This window comes from Lithobates pipiens, unplaced genomic scaffold (genome assembly GCF_037356315.1).
Source record: "Lithobates pipiens isolate NorthernLeopardFrog02 unplaced genomic scaffold, aLitPip1_a1.2 Scaffold_19, whole genome shotgun sequence".
Lineage (NCBI taxonomy): Eukaryota > Metazoa > Chordata > Amphibia > Anura > Ranidae > Lithobates > Lithobates pipiens.
The window spans coordinates 588,537,594-588,555,838 of record NW_027507764.1 but is presented as its reverse complement, the minus strand read 5'-3'; the positions used below and the strand labels follow the sequence as shown (position 1 = coordinate 588,555,838).

Here is an 18,245-nt window from a genome sequence, read left to right as displayed (position 1 = left end):
TCAGTGCCTTATGCACAATTCCACTACAGAATAATATTCCGTCTGTCTCTGGAACAAGACTGTCCAGGCTCTGGACTGGCATATGTTTCTTCGGCTGAAAGTGCGTCAAAGTTTCAGTTGGTGGATGATGAACAAGAATCTGGAAAATGGAAAGTCCTTTTTACCTGTGGTCTGGAGGGTGGTGACGAAAGATGCCAGTCTCTCTGGATGGGGGGCAGTCCTAGAGGAGCCCACCATCCAGGGAGGGTGGTCCTGAAGGGAGAGGAGCTTGCCCATCAACATTTTTGAGATTCTGGCAGCTCGCTTGGCCCCAAGCTTCTGGACTTCCAAGATTACAGGGATGTCCTGTGAGGGTCCAGTCGGAAAATGCCACGAATGTGGCATCTATCAATTACCAGGGAGACACTAGGAGCCAGAAGGAGGTGGATCGCATGCTGACCTGGGCAGAAAGATATGTTCCGTTCCTATCAGTGGTGTTCATTTCGGGAGTGGAGACTTGGCAGGCGGACTTTCTGATTCGCCAGCAGATGTTTCCAGGGGAGTGGTCCCTAAATCTCAAAATCTTTGTATCGAAATGCCGCTAATGGGGGGGGGGGGGTTCCGGATGTAGACCTGCTGGTGTCCAGGTTCAACAAGAAACTGGACAGTTTTGTGTCCAGAACCAGGGGACCCGCTTGCATTAGGGGCAGATGCCTTGGTAATTCCAGTTTTCCCTGATATATGCCTTCCCTCCAATCTGGCTGTTGCAGGATCCGGGAAGTAAGAAATCCGGTGATTCTAATAGCTCCAGCCTGGCCCAGAAGAACTTGGTACACACAGATTGTAAGATTGGCGGTGGGAAACCCATGGGTTCCTCATTCCGTCCCGATCTGCTCTCGCAGGGTCCAATATTCCATACTGCTTTACGGTCTCTAAATTTAACGGTTTGGCTATTGAAACCAGGATTTTATAAGACAGGGCAATTCTGGGCCAGTATTGTCTACCATGTTGAATGCTAGAAAACCAGTCTCTAGGAGTATCTACTGTAGAGTCTAGAAATCCTATATCGCCTAGTGTGAGGCCAGGAGGTGGCACCCCCGAAGATATGTCATCTGGAGAATTCTGGCTTTTCTACAAAAAGGAGTGGATATGAATCTGGCCTTGAGTACAATTTTTTTAAGGGTCACATTTCGGCCTTAGCAATTTTCTTTCAGAGGCCTATTGCTTCTCGCTCCTTAGTGCGAACATTTTTACAGGGGATGATTCAGGTGCTTCCACCGGTCAGGCCGCCTCTGTGCCCTTGGGATTTAAATTTTAGTCTTTGTTCCACAGAAGCAGCCTTTTGAGCTTATTCAGCAGAATTCCTCTGGTCCTCTTGACAAGAAAATTTAGTTTTCTTGGTGGCAGTGACGTCGGCCGGAAGGGTGTCGGAGTTGGTGGAGAACCTGTAGAGAACCTTATTTGATCCTGCACCAGGATAGGGAGGTTTTGTGGGCCACAACCAGAATTTTTGCCCAAGGTAGTGTCCAGTTTTCATCAGGATATCATTCTGTCTTCCTTTTTTTCCAAAATCCAGTCTACAGAGGAGAAATTATTTCATTCCCTTGATGTAGTATGGGCTATCGGAGTCCATCTGAGAATGTTGGCTCAGATGTGGAAGGCTGATGACCTGTTTGTATTGCCAGGAGGTCCCAAGATGGTACAGGCAGCATCTAAGTGGACTATTTCCCAATGGATCCGCCAAGTGATTGTTCAGGCGTTTGGATTAAAGCGGAGGTCCACCCTAAAGTGGACCTTCCGCTCATTGGAACCCTCCCCCCCCTCCGGCGCCACAATTGGCACCTTTCAGGGGGGAGGGGGGTGCAGGTACCTGTACAGTACAGGTATCTGCACCCACTTCCGGGATAGCTCTCTGCGGAAAGGGGCGTAGATTACGCCCCTTTCCGAAAGTCCCCCACTGCCTGCTGGGAAACACACAGATCCCAGAGGCAGCAGGTCCATTCTTATTGCGCAGCGCGACTCGCGCATGCGCAGTAGGGAACCGGGAAATGAAGCCGAAAGGCTCCACTTCCTGATTCCCATACCCAAGATGGCGGCGGCAGGACCCGAGAGACGATCGAGAGATCGGCTTCGGGTGCCGACATCGCGGGCGCGCTGGGCGGGTAAGTGTCCTTATTTTAAAAGTCAATAGCTGCTGTATTTGTAGCTGCTGGCTTTAAAAAAAAAAAAAAAAAAAACGGCGGACTCCCGCTTTAAGGGGTAAGGTCCCGCCTTTTCCAGTAAGGGCACACTCTACCGGGAGAGCGAGTTCTTCATGGGCAGTTCATAATCAAGCATTGATGGCTCGGATTTGCAAGGCTACTACCTGGTCTTCGGTGCACGTTCACTGGGTTTTATTAAGTGAATGTTGGGACTCAGAAGGATGTTGCATTTGGATACAGTGTACTGCAGGCAGCAATATAGATCCTGTTGTTCTGATGGTGTTTCTTTGGTCGTAATGGGTTCCCTCCCCTCAAAAGTGTTGCTTGGAACGTCCCAGTTGGTGGTTATGGCTGCTCTATGTCCCCTGATGTACAATAAAGAAATTTAGACTTTTTTTTTTTTTCTTCTTCTACAGCGTACCTCCTTTTCTTGGAGTACATCACGGGACACAGGTCCCGCCCCTCTTGTCTGGGAAGTTTTTATTGCTTGCTACAAAACGGAGGTACTTCCTGTGTAGGAGGGGTTATATAGGGGAGGACTTCCTGTCTTTTTTTTTTGTTTGCCAGTGTCCATTCACCTAAAGGTGGCGTATAACCTGGTTAGTAATTATGGCTGCTCTGTGTCCCATGATCTACTCCAAGGAAAGGATTTTACAGGTAAGCTGTAGAAAAAAAAAATCCTAAGTTTTTTATATTTTGTTCCAAAATTGGGTATTATATTGTGTTTGTATAAATTAGAATTCATTAAAGTGTATCTTGTCCAAAAAAAATTGCATTAAAAACCGCTGCACTAACACTGCGACACAAAAAAAAAAAAATTGCAAAACCCAACACTTTATTCTCTAGGGCCTCTGTTAAAAAAATAAATAAAAAATAAAAAAATGAATAATAATAATAAAAAAATATAATAAAAAAAAAAAAAAATTATATATATATATATATATATATATATATATATATATATATATATATATATATATATAATATATAATATATATATATATATATAATATATATATATATATAAAATGTATATAAAATTGGGGCTTTTAAGTAATTTTCTAGCAAAAAAAATAGCTGTTTTTTGGGGGGTTTTTTTTACATGTAGAAGAGAAATGTGGTTAAATCTCTTCTTTCTCATATCTCAGCGTGTTCTTTTTATAATGAGCCCATCACCAGCTGCAGTATCATGGCTTCTCTTTTTGGATTGGTTACAGGTGGACGGGGAGTTGGAGGCTCTCCTGGAGAACGGGGAAGGTCTGTCTGACAAGAATCAGGTCCTCAGCTTGTCTCGGTTGATGGTCCGAATCGAGACCCTGGAACAGAAGCTCACCTGTCTGAAGCTAATTAGGGTAAGAGGCTCTAGCAGCTTTGTGCGTCTTTTGTACCTATCCACTTGCCGACCGCGAAACGTAAATATACGTTGCGGCTTTTTGAAGTGGTTTGCCGGGGTTATTGCTAAAGCTATCGCCCATAACCCTGGTATTTATTTTTTTAAATATTTTTAAGCCGGCAATTCTCTTTTTTTCATAAAAGTGATCCGAGCTGCTGATTAGCTGCTGGATCGCCTTTAGAAGCAACGGGAGGGGTTGTGCCCCTCCCCCACCGCTCAACAGTGTTTCTCGTGCTTACGGGCAAGCCCGGGAAACAATGTAACAGTTCACGCAGCTGGTTAAGAGGTGAATAGGGACCAGGGCCTCTCCTCACCTCTATGTTCTAGGAGGACCAGCCATAAAGAGGACCTGTCACCCCTTATTTCTATTACATGATCTCCCCATAAAGAGGACCTGTCACCCCTTATTTATATTACATGATCTCCCCATAAAGAGGACCTGTCACCCCTTATTTCTATTACATGATCTCCCCATAAAGAGGACCTGTCACCCCTTATTTCTATTACATGATCTCCCCATAAAGAGGACCTGTCACCCCTTATTTATATTACATGATCTCCCCCATAAAGAGAACCTGTCACCCCTTATTTCTATTACATGATCTCCCCATAAAGAGGACCTGTCACCCCTTATTTCTATTACATGATCCCCCCCCATAAAGAGGACCTGTCACCCCTTATTTCTATTACATGATCCCCCCATAAAGAGGACCTGTCACCCCTTATTTCTATTACATGATCCCCCCATAAAGAGGACCTGTCACCCCTTATTTCTATTACATGATCTCCCCATAAAGAGGACCCGTCACCCCTTATTTATATTACAAGATCTCCCCCATAAAGAGGACCTGTCACCCCTTATTTCTATTACATGATCCCCCCATAAAGAGGACCCAACACCCCTTATTTCTATTACATGATCCCCCCATAAAGAGGACCCAACACCCCTTATTTCTATTACATGATCCCCCCCATAAAGAGGACCTGTCACCCCTTATTTCTATTACATGATCCCCCCATAAAGAGGACCTGTCACCCCTTATTTCTATTACATGATCCCCCATAAAGAGGACCTGTCACCCCTTATTTCTATTACATGATCTCCCCATAAAGAGGACTTGTCACCCCTTATTTCTATTACATGATCCCCCCCATAAAGAGGACCTGTCACCCCTTATTTCTATTACACGATCTCCCCATAAAGAGGACCCGTCACCCCTTATTTCTATTACATGATCTCCCCATAAAGAGGACCTGTCACCCCTTATTTCTATTACATGATCCCCCCATAAAGAGGACCTGTCACCCCTTATTTCTATTACAATGGATGTTTGCATTCCACGGATCTCTGTGTTCCTCCAGTCACAGCATTAGCCTCACAGTAAGAAAGCACCCCGTAGGGAACACAGTTAACCCCTTTTGATAACCCCTCCCCAGCCATTGTCATTAGTACAGTCCCTCTAAAAATCGCTGATCGCCGACATTACTAGTAGTAATAAATAAAAATGCCATAAAAATATCCCATAGTTTGTAGACTCTCTAACTTTTGCGCAAACCAATCAATATACACTTACTGGAATTTTTTTATAGCGCAAAAAATAAAAAACACAGAGGTAATCAAATACCACCAAGAGACATCTCCATTTGTGGGGGGGGGAGTTTTGTTTGGGTACAACATCCGTACAACTCCGCAATTGTCAGTTAAAGTAAGGCAGTGCCTTATCTCAAAAATAGCCTTGTCCTGAAGGGGGGGGGGGGTAAATCTCTTTCTTCTGGGGCTGAAGTGGTTAAAGTGTATTTTTTTTTTTTTCCAAGTAATTGTGTTCGAAAAACCTCTGCACAAATACCGTGTGACATCAAAAATTGCAACGATCGCCATTTTATTCTCTGTGTGTGTGTATATATATATGTGTGTATATATATATGTGTGTATATATATATATATATATTTTTTTTTTTTTTCTAATAATTTTCTGGCAAAAAAAATACTGATTTAAACTTTTAAACAAAGAGTTCCAGAAAAGTTCAGAGTCAGAAGGTGGTTTGAAGCCACTGTGGAAGCAATACAATACAAGCGGTTGGGGTACGTTAGTGTGGCGATCAAGGGATTAAAGCTGTTGAAAGCGATACCAATCGCGCTTTAGGGAGCAAAGCAATTGTGAATGAACCCTTTAACTAAAGGAACGCCCCCTGCCCCCCCCCCCCGCGCATTTGCACGGCCGCTGTTTGAAGAGGAATACCGTTGTTATGGCAGCAGATGACCCCGGTATCCACTTCATCAACAGGCAGTCCGCTTTCAGATAAAAGTGGTCTCGGCAGCGGATTCACTGCGAGATCACTTTTATGGGGGCGGGAGAGGCCTCCCTTCTGCCCCGCGCTCCAGTGGTCCAGTGATCAGGTCCTCTCCCCTCAGGCTCTGGATGCAGAGTGAGGGAAAGATGACCCCCCACTCGGCTCCGCACTGTTGGGTGGCGGAAGTGACGTCAGCCCAATGGTCTTTTTTTTTTTTTTTTTCTTTTTTTTTTTATTTACATTTATTTATTTTTTATTGCGTTTTGGTTTAAAGGTATTTTTGACCCCAGATCTCACATTAAAGAGGTCCTGTCGTGCTTTTTTTTTTTTTCTTTTTTTTTTCCCTATTACAAGGGATGTTTACATTCATTGTAATAGGAATAAAAGTGACCCAAACTTTATTAAAAGGACAGTGTCAGAATAAAAAGTAAAATAAATAATACAAATTTTTTTTTTTTTTTTTTTTTTTATTAAAGCGCCCTATCCCGCCGAGCTCACGTGCAGAAAAGAACGCATACGTAAGTCGCACCCGCATATGAAAATGGTGTTCAAACCACACATGTGAGCGAGAGCAATAATTCTAGCACCAGACCTCCTTCTGTAACTCAAAACTGGTAGCCTGGAGATTTTTAAAGGTCAAAGTTTGTCACCATTCCATGAATGGGCGCAATTTTGAAGCGTGACATGTTGGGTATCCATTTACTCGGAGTAACGTCATCTTTCACAATATATAAAAAAATAAAAAATTTGGCTAACTTTTCTGTGCATTTTTTTTTTTTGTTTTTTTTTTTATTATTATGATTAAAAAAAAGTGTGTTTGTTGTTTTATTTTTGTTTTTTTTTGTTTTGTTTTTTTCACAAAAAAATGCTCTTGTAAGACCGCTCTGCACAAATACGGTGAGACGTAAAGTATTGCAATGACCTCCATTTAATTCTCTAGGGTGCCTGGAAAAAAAATAAGTGTGTGTGTATGTATATATATATATATATATGTGTGTGTATATATCTATCCTATCTATCCTATCTATCCTATCTATCCTATCTATCCTATCTATCCTATCTATCCTATCTATCCTATCTATCCTATCTATCTATCTATCTATCTATCTATCTATATATATATATATATATATATATATATATATATATATATGTGTGTGTGTGTGTATATCTCTATATATATATATATATATATATATATATATATATATATATATATATATATATATATATGTGTGTATATCTCTATATATATATGTGTATATCTCTATATATATATATGTATATGTATATCTCTATATATAGATATACATATACATACATATATATGTATATCTCTCTCTCTCTCTCTATATATATATATATATATATATATATATATATATATATATATATATATATATATATATATATATATATATATATATACATATATATATATCTCTATATATGTGTTATTTATTTCAGGTACTTATATAGCGCTGTCAATTTACGCAGTGTTCCCCTTAAAAAAAAAAAAAATTATGAGGTCAGCAGCTACAGATACTGCAGCTGCTGACTTTTAATAATCGGACACTTACCTGTCCCAGGGTCCATCAATGTGGGGGAACGAAGCCCCGCTGGTCCCCCCCCCCCCCTCCGCTTGGCGGCACAAGAATTACAACTGTGGGCACCAGGCTGTGGCTTCAGAGCCGGGCACCCACTGTGCATGCAGGAGTGGCGCCGTGATTGGCCGCGCAGTCATCTGGGGCCTGTCGCGTGTCCCAGATGACTGACAGGAGGGAGGGGGCAGAGCTGGGCTCTTCCTGTGCCGAGGGGAAGTGACTTTACCAGCCCGGGCACTGAAGCAGGCAGACTATGAGGTACCCCCTAGCAACAGGCATTTAGAGGCAAGTTTTAAAAACAAATTATTCCAAATTATTTTTTTTATTTTTGTGTGGAACACCACTTTAACCACTTCCCACCCGGCCAATGCACATATACGGCCGGGTGGGAGCTCTCTGCTTCTGATAGGACGTTCAGGAACGTCCTTCAGAAGGAGCGGGATCGCGCGCGCGTGCCCGCGCAGCAGCGCGATCTCGATGTGCTCGTGTCACCCGGACACGGCGCATCTCAGATCGGCAGGAGGGCTCTGTGATTGGCCCTCCTGATCACATGACGGCCGTGTCCAATCACGGCCGTCATGTGATGTAAACAAACAGCCGGTTGCTAAGCAATCGGCTCCTCCTCTCCTCACACAGAAGTCATCGCTGAGGTGAAGAGAGGAGAGCGGATTGCTGCAGCCGGCTGATGATCAGTGAGTATGAGCTGTTTTTTACTCACTGATCATCAGTCTAGTGTAAACACACAACACACCACACAGTATAAACACAATGTCCCCACACATGTCCCCAAAACACACATGTCCCCAAAACATACATGTCCCCAAATAATAAAAACACATGTCCCTAATAAAAACATGTCCCCCACATATGTCCCACTAAAATCACATGTCCCAATGATTATCTGCACACATATGTACATGATCACCTGCACACATATGTACATGATCATTTGCGTACATATGTCCGTGATCACACAAACCAATTATTATACACTTAACGGATTTTTTTTTACCAAAAACATGTAGCGGAATACATTTTTGCTTAAATTTATAACAAAATTTGATTTTATTGGATTTCTTTTAAAATAGAAAAAAGAAAATATTTTTTTTTTTTTTTCCAAATTTCCGCTTTTTTTGCGCTTATATCGCAAAAAAAAAAAAACGGAGTCGTGAATAAATAACACCAAAATAAAGCTCTATTTGTGCAAACAAAATGATAACAATTTCATTTGGGTACAGTGTAGCATGACCGCGCAATTGTCACTGAAAGCGCTAGAGCGATGAAAGCTGAAAATTGGGCTGGGAAGGAAGGGGGGCGAAAGAGCCCGGTATTGTAGTGGTTAAGTAGTTTAAACTTTTAAACAATGGCTTCCAGAAAAGGCCTGGTCAGCAAGTGGTTTGGGGCCACTGTGGAAGCAATGCAAGCGGTTGAGGTGCGCTAACGCGGCAATTCGAGGCTTAAAGCTGGCGGCGAAAAAGCGATACAACCTCTCCTTCGTGCCTGTCAAATTCCTTCTGAAGAGCGATCTAAACATGGGATCGCTCTTTAGAGAGCAAAGAAAGCGTGAATGAACCCTTTAAGCATGACTACTGACGTTTGGAGGAAAAGCCATACATCGCTTCTACAACTATGTGAAAAAGCTGCAATGAATCGGGTGGGGTGAGGTGGGGGGGGGGGGGGGGGGTTGGTTGTGCGGCTGTATTGGGTCAAGATCAATGTGAAACAGAAAAAAATGGAAAGAGACCTTGGTGTGGCGGCAAGTGGTTATAGACGGGCTGTTTTCAGTGTAGTGGAGCCGTAGGCTGTGTATTACATTTGTGTATGTATAATACAAACATGTTTTGTGTCTGTAGAACACGCAGTCGCAGTCCTGCCTGAAGTTATTTCTGGAGTGTCACGGTCTGTCCCTTCTGTGGATCTGGATGGCTGAACTCGGTGACAGCCGGGGGAACACGAGCAACAGTATCAAACTGCAACTGGAGGTCAGTGAATGTCTCAGCAGCATGTCGGCTGTTCCCTATACCTATACTTTCCAGTCACTTAACAAGCGGCAGTCTTCAAACTCAACTCCTCCCCCCCTCCATATCTCTTGAGGGCTCCCCTCAGCCTTTTCCAGGCTGGTTGCCTCTTCCATGACATGCCGGACCCGGCCCACTTTCTGGGTCGCCCGTCAGCCGCTTTGTGCGCAAATCCCACAACCTCCTGGGAGACGTGATGTATGTATGCAGGACCAGGCACACACCACCCCTCTTTAAGTAGTTGTAAAGGCTGAAGGTTTTTAAAAAGAAAAAAATAACACCTGTGTTGCCCACCCCTCTAATACCCACCTGAGCCCCCTCCTGACCCAGCGATGTGCACAAGAGTCTCTCCTGTCCCGGGACTCCCTCTCCTCATTGGCTCCTGCTGCTGTCAATCACAGCCAGTGAGCCAATGAGGAGAGAGAGTGGTGGTGGGGGCCGAGCTGCACATCAAAGTGTATTGTGGACGCATGGAGCAGGGCACCAGTGCCCCCCCCCCCCCCCCCAGAGCAAGTGGCTTGCTGTTGGTGGCACTGGTCGAGGGGGAGGAGCCAGGAGCGCCAGCAGGGGGGACCCGAGAAGAGGAGGCTGCTCTGTGCAAAACCAACTACACAGAGCAAGTAAGTATAACATGTTTGTTATTTACCACAAAAAAAGGCGAACCTTTAATACCTGTGTGTGTATATATAATAAATATATATATATATATATATATATATATATATATATATAATATATATATATAATTTTAGTTAATCTGTTATGTTTCCTGTTACTTTGTATCTTCTACCTTTTTGCTTGTTTCCTGTTTGTTTGTTTTTTGGTATGTGGCTGTCATTTTATATTAATAAATTTACTTCACTATACATAGTCTGGTTTTAGTTTCTAAGTGTAGCCACACAGATCTGGCCATCTCTGCTGCGGATTCCTGACACCACCCCTCTAGAAGCAGGGGGTAGGCAAACTCGGCCCTACAGCTGTGGTGAAACTACAAGTCCCATGAGACCTTGCAAGACCCTGACAATCATAGGCATGACTCCTAGAGGCAGAGGCATGATGGGACTTGTAGTTTCACCACAGCTGGAGTGCTGAGGTTGCCTACCCCCTGCTTCTAGAGGGGTGGTGTCAGGAATCCGCAGCAGAGCTGGCCAGATCTGTGTGGCTACACTTAGAAACTAAAACCAGACTATGTATAGGCTGTATTAGATCAAAAGGGGCTTCTACTAAATACCGAGCAAAGGGTCTGAATACTTAGGACCATGTGAGATTTCAGTTTTTCTTTTTTAATAAATCTGCAAAAATGTCAACAATTCTGTGTTTTTCTGTCAATATGGGGGGCTGTAATGAGGAAAACAAATGAACTTAAATGATTTTAGCAAATGGCTGCAATATAACAGTGAAAATTTTTAAGGGGGCCTGAATACTTTCCGTCCCCACTGTGTGTGTGATATACTATATCTATATCTATATCTATATATATTAATTTATTTTATTACACATACAAGATGAGGGACACAGGGAATACCAGAGATGCAAGGAAAGGGGGGGGGGGGGAAATCGGGACTATCAGGGGAGCAGGGTACAGGATGCATGGCTATAGAGCAAGACCAGGAGCAGGATAAATGGCAACAGCATCCACTTTGGCAAGCATGCAAAACAAAATACTGATGAAAGAAGGTGTATCTGCAAAAGAGGGACTTAAAGTGCAAGTTTACCTTTACAGAAAAATCTGTAAGGTGAACTTGGAGGACCCACGCGTTACCCCCCCCCAGCCCCGCTGATTCGCAGTGTGGAGATCTCCTATTCTGAGCCCTACTATAGCTGCCCCACCGGTCCGGGACTCGGGAATGCCTGCAGCTCAATCTCCTAAACGTATCCCGTCAGGATGGCCCGTCCTCTTGAGAAGCGGCCTGGCCCCTCCTCTCGGGAAGCGGCCTGGCCCCTCCTCTCGGGAAGCGGCCTGGCCCCTCTCGGGAAGCGGCCTGGCCCGCGCCCTCTCGGGAAGCGGCCTGGCCCTCGCCCTCTCGGGAAGCGGCCTGGCCCGCGCCCTCTCGGGAAGCGGCCTGGCCCGCGCCCTCTCGGGAAGCGGCCTGGCCCGCACCCTCTCGGGAAGCGGCCTGGCCCTCGCCCTCTCGGGAAGAGGCCTGGCCCGCGCCCTCTCGGGAAGAGGCCTGGCCCGCGCCCTCTCGGGAAGAGGCCTGGCCCGCGCCCTCTCGGGAAGAGGCCTGGCCCGCGCCCTCTCGGGAAGCGGCCTGGCCCCCCCTCTCGGAAGGGAAGAAAGCGCGTGAATGCTGAGGAACCAATGCCCCGGACCAGTGAGAAGGCTATAGCAGGGTTTAGAACAGGAGATCACCGTGCTGCAGGTCAGCGGGACTGGGTGGGGTGAAGAGGGGGTCCTGTCTAAGTTCACCTTAGATTTTTCTGTTAAAGTGAACTTACACTTTAAGTACCCTCTCAGCAGCCAGCAGATCCCAGTAATCAGCTCCACTTGCTGCTGGGAGGTTGTTTAAGTCCCTAAGAGACGCCCACTGGGGGACACTGGAACTACAACTTTCTGCCCAGGGAACCACAGAGCTACCAACAGGGGATTCAGGTCCTGACAGGTGGCCTCAGGTCAGCAGTGTGTGCTGTATGTTGTGTGCGTCCCGTTTTATCTTTGCGTTGTAGTGTGGATACTTGTTTGGGAACCATTTCCTGAAACAAGGGTTAGCTTTGCTTTATTTAACTGCAGAAGCAGAAACTTGGGTGACCAAGACCGGCTGCACGGTGTGGCTGAGCTGTGTAAATCTCACCTGAATAGACAAAAATTAAAATCCTTTGGCAAGTAAAAAAAGTAAAATTGGTCCCATATTTGTATTTTAAATGCATATTTATATGTGCCTGGACTTCCAATTTACAAGTGGACCTGCCTCAGAAAGTCAATATATGACGGACTTGTGTCCAAATGCGTCTTTTTTGATTTTTGGCTTGAATACTCCAATTTTGCATATTTTTTCCTTCCGCCCCCCCTTGTTTAGATCGTCAGAACGTTGGAGCTTCTCCCCATCCCCAATAAAAATATGCTGGAAGAGAGTAAGATCCTCCCCATCATACAGAGGTGGTCTCAGACCAAAACGGCCATCCCGCATCTCAGCGAAGGCGACGGATACTCCAGCGAGAACACGTCCCGTGCGCACACCCCGCTCAACACCCCGGCTAACACGCCCGACCCCGCCGCCGCCAAGCTGAGCGTGGAGATGGAGGGCGAGACCCCCAAGAAGCTGATTCTACGCAGGCTGAAAATCGTCAGCGAAAACAGCATGGACAGCGCGGCGTCCGACGCCGCCAGCGAGGTCGAGATAAAGGACGTGTCTGTAAAACAAGAGGCGACCCCTACCGATGAACAAAAAGAAGGTGAGAAGCTGAAGGAGGAGGTCAAAGTGGAGGAGCCTCCAACGCCAACCGAAGAGCAGCCGGTCTCTGTCCCCAAAACTGAGGAGGATCCGGCCGCAGAAGGGAACAAAGAAGCTTCTTCCGGTATGGAAGTCCCCGAAACGGAGACTAAGGACCCCGGTGGGCTGAAGGTAGAAGAGGCACCTGCAGTGGAGACCCCGTCACAGGACGAGGAAGAGGGCATCTCCGATGTGGAGAGTGAGAGGAGCCAGGAACAGCCGGACAAGATGATTGACATGAGTGAGCTGGCCTCCAAACTTCTGGAGGGATGGAAAGATTTAAAGGTAAGCAACACGGATTAGATTGTAAGCTCTTGTAGATGGTAACCCCCCCTCACCTCTTTATTTTATTTCATCCTTATGTTTCTCTAAAGTCAAAACATTTCCACTTTAAGCACTTAAGGCCCAGAGGCATTATTTCCATTTTTTTTCTTTACGTATTTTAAAAATTTATTTAAACCTGAGGATTACGTACAACTCCCAAACATTTTATATTTCTTGAAAGCAGACACCCCAGACCAGGGGTCCCCAAACTTTCAAATCAAGAGGCCAGTTTACTGCCCTTCAAACTTTACGGGAGGCAGACTGTGGCCAATGGGAGTAGAAAATACCACATCTTTACTGGAAGGAATAGTGCCCCATCATTGGTGTCAGTGGGAGGAGTGCCCCATCATTGGTGTCAGTGGGAGGAATAGTGCCCCATCATTGGTGTCAGTGGGAGGAATAGTGCCCCATCATTGGTTTCAGTGGGAGGAATAGTGCCCCATCATTGGTGTCGTGGGAGGAATAGTGCCCCATCATTGGTGTCGTGGGAGGAATAGTGCCCCATCATTGGTGTCGGTGGGAGGAATAGTGGCCCCATCATTGGTGTCGGTGGAAGGAATAGCGGCCCCATCATTGGTGTGGGTGGGAGGAATAGTGCCCCATCATTGGTGTCGGTGGAAGGAATAGTGCCTCATCATTGGTGTCGGTGGGAGGAATAGTGCCCCGTCATTGGTGTGGGTGGGAGGAATAGTGCCCCCGTCATTGGTGTGGGTGGGAGAAATAGTGCCCCATCATTGGTGTCGGTGGAAGGAATAGTGCCCCATCATTGGTGTCGGTGGAAGGAATAGTGGCCCCATCATTGGTGTCAGCGGGAGGAATAGTGCCCCATCATTGGTGTGGGTGGGAGGAATAGTGCCCCATCATTGGTGTCGGTGGAAGGAATAGTGGCCCCATCATTGGTGTCGGTGGAAGGAATAGTGGCCCCATCATTGGTGTCGGTGGGAGGAATAGTGCCCCGTCATTGGTGTGGGTGGGAGGAATAGTGCCCCCGTCATTGGTGTGGGTGGGAGGAATAGTGCCCCATCATTGGTGTCGGTGGAAGGAATAGTGGCCCCATCATTGGTGTCGGTGGAAGGAATAGTGGCCCCATCATTGGTGTCGGTGGAAGGAATAGTGGCCCCATCATTGGTGTGGGTGGAAGGAATAGTGGCCCCATCATTGGTGTGGGTGGAAGGAATAGTGGCCCCATCATTGGTGTCGGTGGAAGGAATAGTGGCCCCATCATTGGTGTGGGTGGAAGGAATAGTGCCCCGTCATTGGTGTGGGTGGGAGGAATAGTGCCCCGTTTGATTAAAAAACACTTGCCGCCCGTCGTATAGCAATATGACGGAGGCAAAGTGGTTTTGATATCCTGACCAGGCACCCAATGACGGGCGTCATTGTGGCGATCATTTTTGCGGAGTGTCAGTCGCCGCCTATCGGTGCCCATCTGTGCCGCCTTTTGATGCCACCTATGTGTAACCATCAGTGCAGCCTATTAGTGCCCATAATCAGTGTGGCCTCATCGGTGCCCAAAATGCAGAGGTGATCAAATACCACCAAAAGAAAGCTCTATTTGTGGGAATAAAATTATAAAAGCAAATCTCATTTTGGGTACAGCATCGCATGACCGCCCAATTGGCATTCAAAATGCGACAGCGCTGGAAGCTGAGAATCGGTCTGGGCAGGAAGGTGTACAATGCCCGGTATTGAAGTGGTTAAAGATTTTTGCACAAGTGATCAGTGAATACTTTTTGTAATTATTTTGTTGATTTTTATCTGTATTCTCTTTGCCCTGTAGGAAGTCTATCGGATCCCGAAGAAGACCCCGGCGGAGAAGGAGCACTGTATGTATCATATGAGCAACACTTTGATTTCCCTGACATGGAAAGCAATGGCGGCTGGTGTTATTTTTTATTTTTGGGGGGGGGGGCGGCAAACAGACACCCCTATAGCCGTTTCAGTTCCAGCTGTGCACCATATCACGTGTTTCATATATATATATATATATATATATATATATATATATATATATATATATATATATATATATATATATATATATATATATATTAAATATAATGTGTGTGTTTTGGCATTTCCGCCTGTAGGGGGCATGCAGCTTCTGCTGTGAATATTCACAGCAGAAGCCGATCTACTGGCAGGGCTGCTATTAGAGATTCACTCTTCCTGATTTGGGGGGCCTTGGAAAATTCACTCTTTCTGATGGGGGGGGGGCCCACCCCAGAGGTGCAGCGGAACAGCAGCACTGACTTTATCTGCCTACACCCCACCCCACCTCCTGGGCCCCTCTGTTGACATGATGGGGCCCAGGGGAAAATAATTTGACTGGGGGGGTGTATGTCTCCAAACTATGGCCCTCCCAGTTCAGGAACTACAACTCCCATCATGCCTATCCATGTCTGTGAATGTGATTATTTTTTTTACAATGCCTCATGGGACATGTAGTTCCATGACAGCTGGAGGGCCTGTAGTTTGGAGAGCCCTGGTTTGCATCATGGTAAGCAAATTGGATGGGGGGGGGGGGTGGTTGTCTAGTAAGATCAATTTATTAGTTTAGGCAGAAATGAACAAATAAAGCTGCCCCTGGGCCTGGGCTATAGAAACAAGGCCAGTTTCATTAGTACAGTGACAGTGCATGTTTTTTAGCGCTGATCACTGTATTGGCGTCACTGGTTCCCATGGAGTGTAATTTGTTGTCTGATCGTCCGCCGCAATATCGCAGTCCAATTATAAGTCGCTGATCACCGCCATTGATAGGAAAATAAATAAAAATCCCAGTATTCATCCCAAAAAGTGTCAGTCAGTGTCCGATTGTCTGCCACAATATCCCAGTCGCCCTGGAAGTCACTGATCGCCACCATTACTAGTTAAAAAAAATTCCAGTATATATCCCATAGTTCGTAGACTCTATAACATTCGCATAAACCAATCAATATACACCTATTGGGATTTTTTTCAACCAAAAATATGTAGCGAAATACATACTTGCCTAAATTTATGAGAAAATTTTTTATTTTTTTTTATTTTTTTGGATGTCATAGCAGAAGGTAAAAAATAAGTTGTTTTTTTTTTTTGTTTGTTTGTTTGTTTATAGTGCAAAAAATGTAAAACCGCAGTGGTGATCAAATACCACCAAAATAAATCTCTATTTGTGAGGAAAAAAAAAATCGGAATTTTATTTTGGTACAGCGTTTCATGACTGTGCAATTGTCAGTTAACCACTTGACCTCCAGAAGATTTACCCCCCCCCCCCCCCCCTTTCATGACCAGGCCATTTTTTGTGATGTGCGTTATTTTAACTGACAATTGCGCGATCATGTGACACTGTACACAAAATTGGTGTGTGTGTGTCCCCCCCCCCCCCCCCCCCCGACGGTGGAGCTTTCTTTTGGTGGTATTTGATCACCTCTGTGTGGTGTTTTTTGGCGCTATAAAAAAATAAAAAATAAAATCTTATTTTCGAAAACAGTTTTTACTTGAATAAAAAAAGAAATGTAAAAAAATCCAGTTTCTTCGTCAGCTTAGGCCAATATGTATTCTGCTACATGTTTTGGTTAAAAAAATAATCCCAATAAGTGTATATTGATTGGTTTACGCGAAAGTTATCACGTCTACAAACTATGTGATATATTTATGGAATGCTTTATTTTTTTTATTTTTGGCGGCGATCAGCGACTTAGAGCAGGGACTGCAATATTGCCACAGACGAATCTGATGCCTGATACTTTTGACACTGTGTGGGAACCAGTGACACCAATACATTGATCAGTGCTTAAAAAAAAAAAAAAAAAAAATGCACTGTCACTGTACTGACACTGGCTGGGAAGGGGTTAACAGCAGGCGCGATATGTGGTTTAAAAGGTTTAAATGTGTACCTTGCCCACGCTTTCTCACTATGTGGGGGAGTTGTCTGTACTATGGGAAGACATTAATCCATGTTTCTGCTTTTGCAGAGACACAGAATCAATTGTCTTCCCTACTGACAGAACGGCGTTGTTCCTTGTTTACATAGGCAGCTCGCCGTTCTGGCTCTCTGCCCAATGATCGGTGGGTGCCGGCGGACATGGAGTCTGCGGTGCCCGCAGATCAGCTTCTGCCGTGTCTAATCACAGTGGGAGTGGGGATCGCCAGCAGGGGCGTGCATGCGCGAGTGCCCCAGATCCGGAAGTGCAGGATCACGTATTAGGTTTGTGATCCTGTGCAAGAGACCGGCCTTGTGTGTGTGTATATGTATATATGTATGTATGTGTGTGTGTGTATATGTATATGTATATGTATGTGTGTATATATATATGTATATATATATATATATATATATATATATATATATATATTATAATATAATATAATTTTTTTTTCAATCACATATATATATATATTTATATACATTTTTAATTATATATATATATATATATATATATATATATATATATATATTTTTATATACATTTTTAATAATTATATATACACACATTTTTTAATTATATATATATATTATATATAATTATTAAAAAATTCGTGTATATATAATTATTAAAAATGTATATTTAAAATATATATATATATAATTAAAAATGTATATAAAAATATGTGATAAAAAAAAAAAAAAAATATATATATATATATATATATATATATATATATATATATATATATATATATATTAATAATAAATATATATTAAACACACGTGTACACAGTATACGGCCAGCAAGAGGTTAAAGTAAGGCAATACCGGAGGTCAAGTGGTCAAGCACGCCCCTTGCCTGGTATCTCCTTATACCAAGGGGGTCTCAAACTGGCCGCCCTCCAGCTGTTGCAAAACTACAACTCCTATGAGGCATTGCAAGGCTGTCAGTTACAAGCATGACTCAGGCCAGAGGCATGATGGGACTTGTAGTTTCACAACAGCTGGAGGGCCGCCAGTTTGAGACCCCCTGCCTTATACAGTGCTGCAAGCACAGAGTCTGGGAGCCACCCCAGTTGCCTCCTTACACACC

The 18,245-nt window shown here is 44.4% G+C and overlaps 1 protein-coding gene across 3 annotated transcripts in view; it reads left to right on the top strand.

Annotated features, from left to right (window-relative positions):
• SETD2 (SET domain containing 2, histone lysine methyltransferase) overlaps positions 1-18,245 on the top strand; it is a 155,673-nt gene that overhangs the window by 93,185 nt on the left and 44,243 nt on the right. For all 3 annotated transcript variants that reach the window (XM_077493544.1, XM_077493545.1, XM_077493543.1), the window contains 4 exons: positions 3,398-3,532; positions 9,323-9,451; positions 12,505-13,203; positions 15,023-15,068. In XM_077493544.1, the coding sequence (XP_077349670.1) occupies positions 3,398-3,532; positions 9,323-9,451; positions 12,505-13,203; positions 15,023-15,068 (1,009 nt within the window). The remainder of the gene's footprint in view (positions 1-3,397; positions 3,533-9,322; positions 9,452-12,504; positions 13,204-15,022; positions 15,069-18,245) is intronic.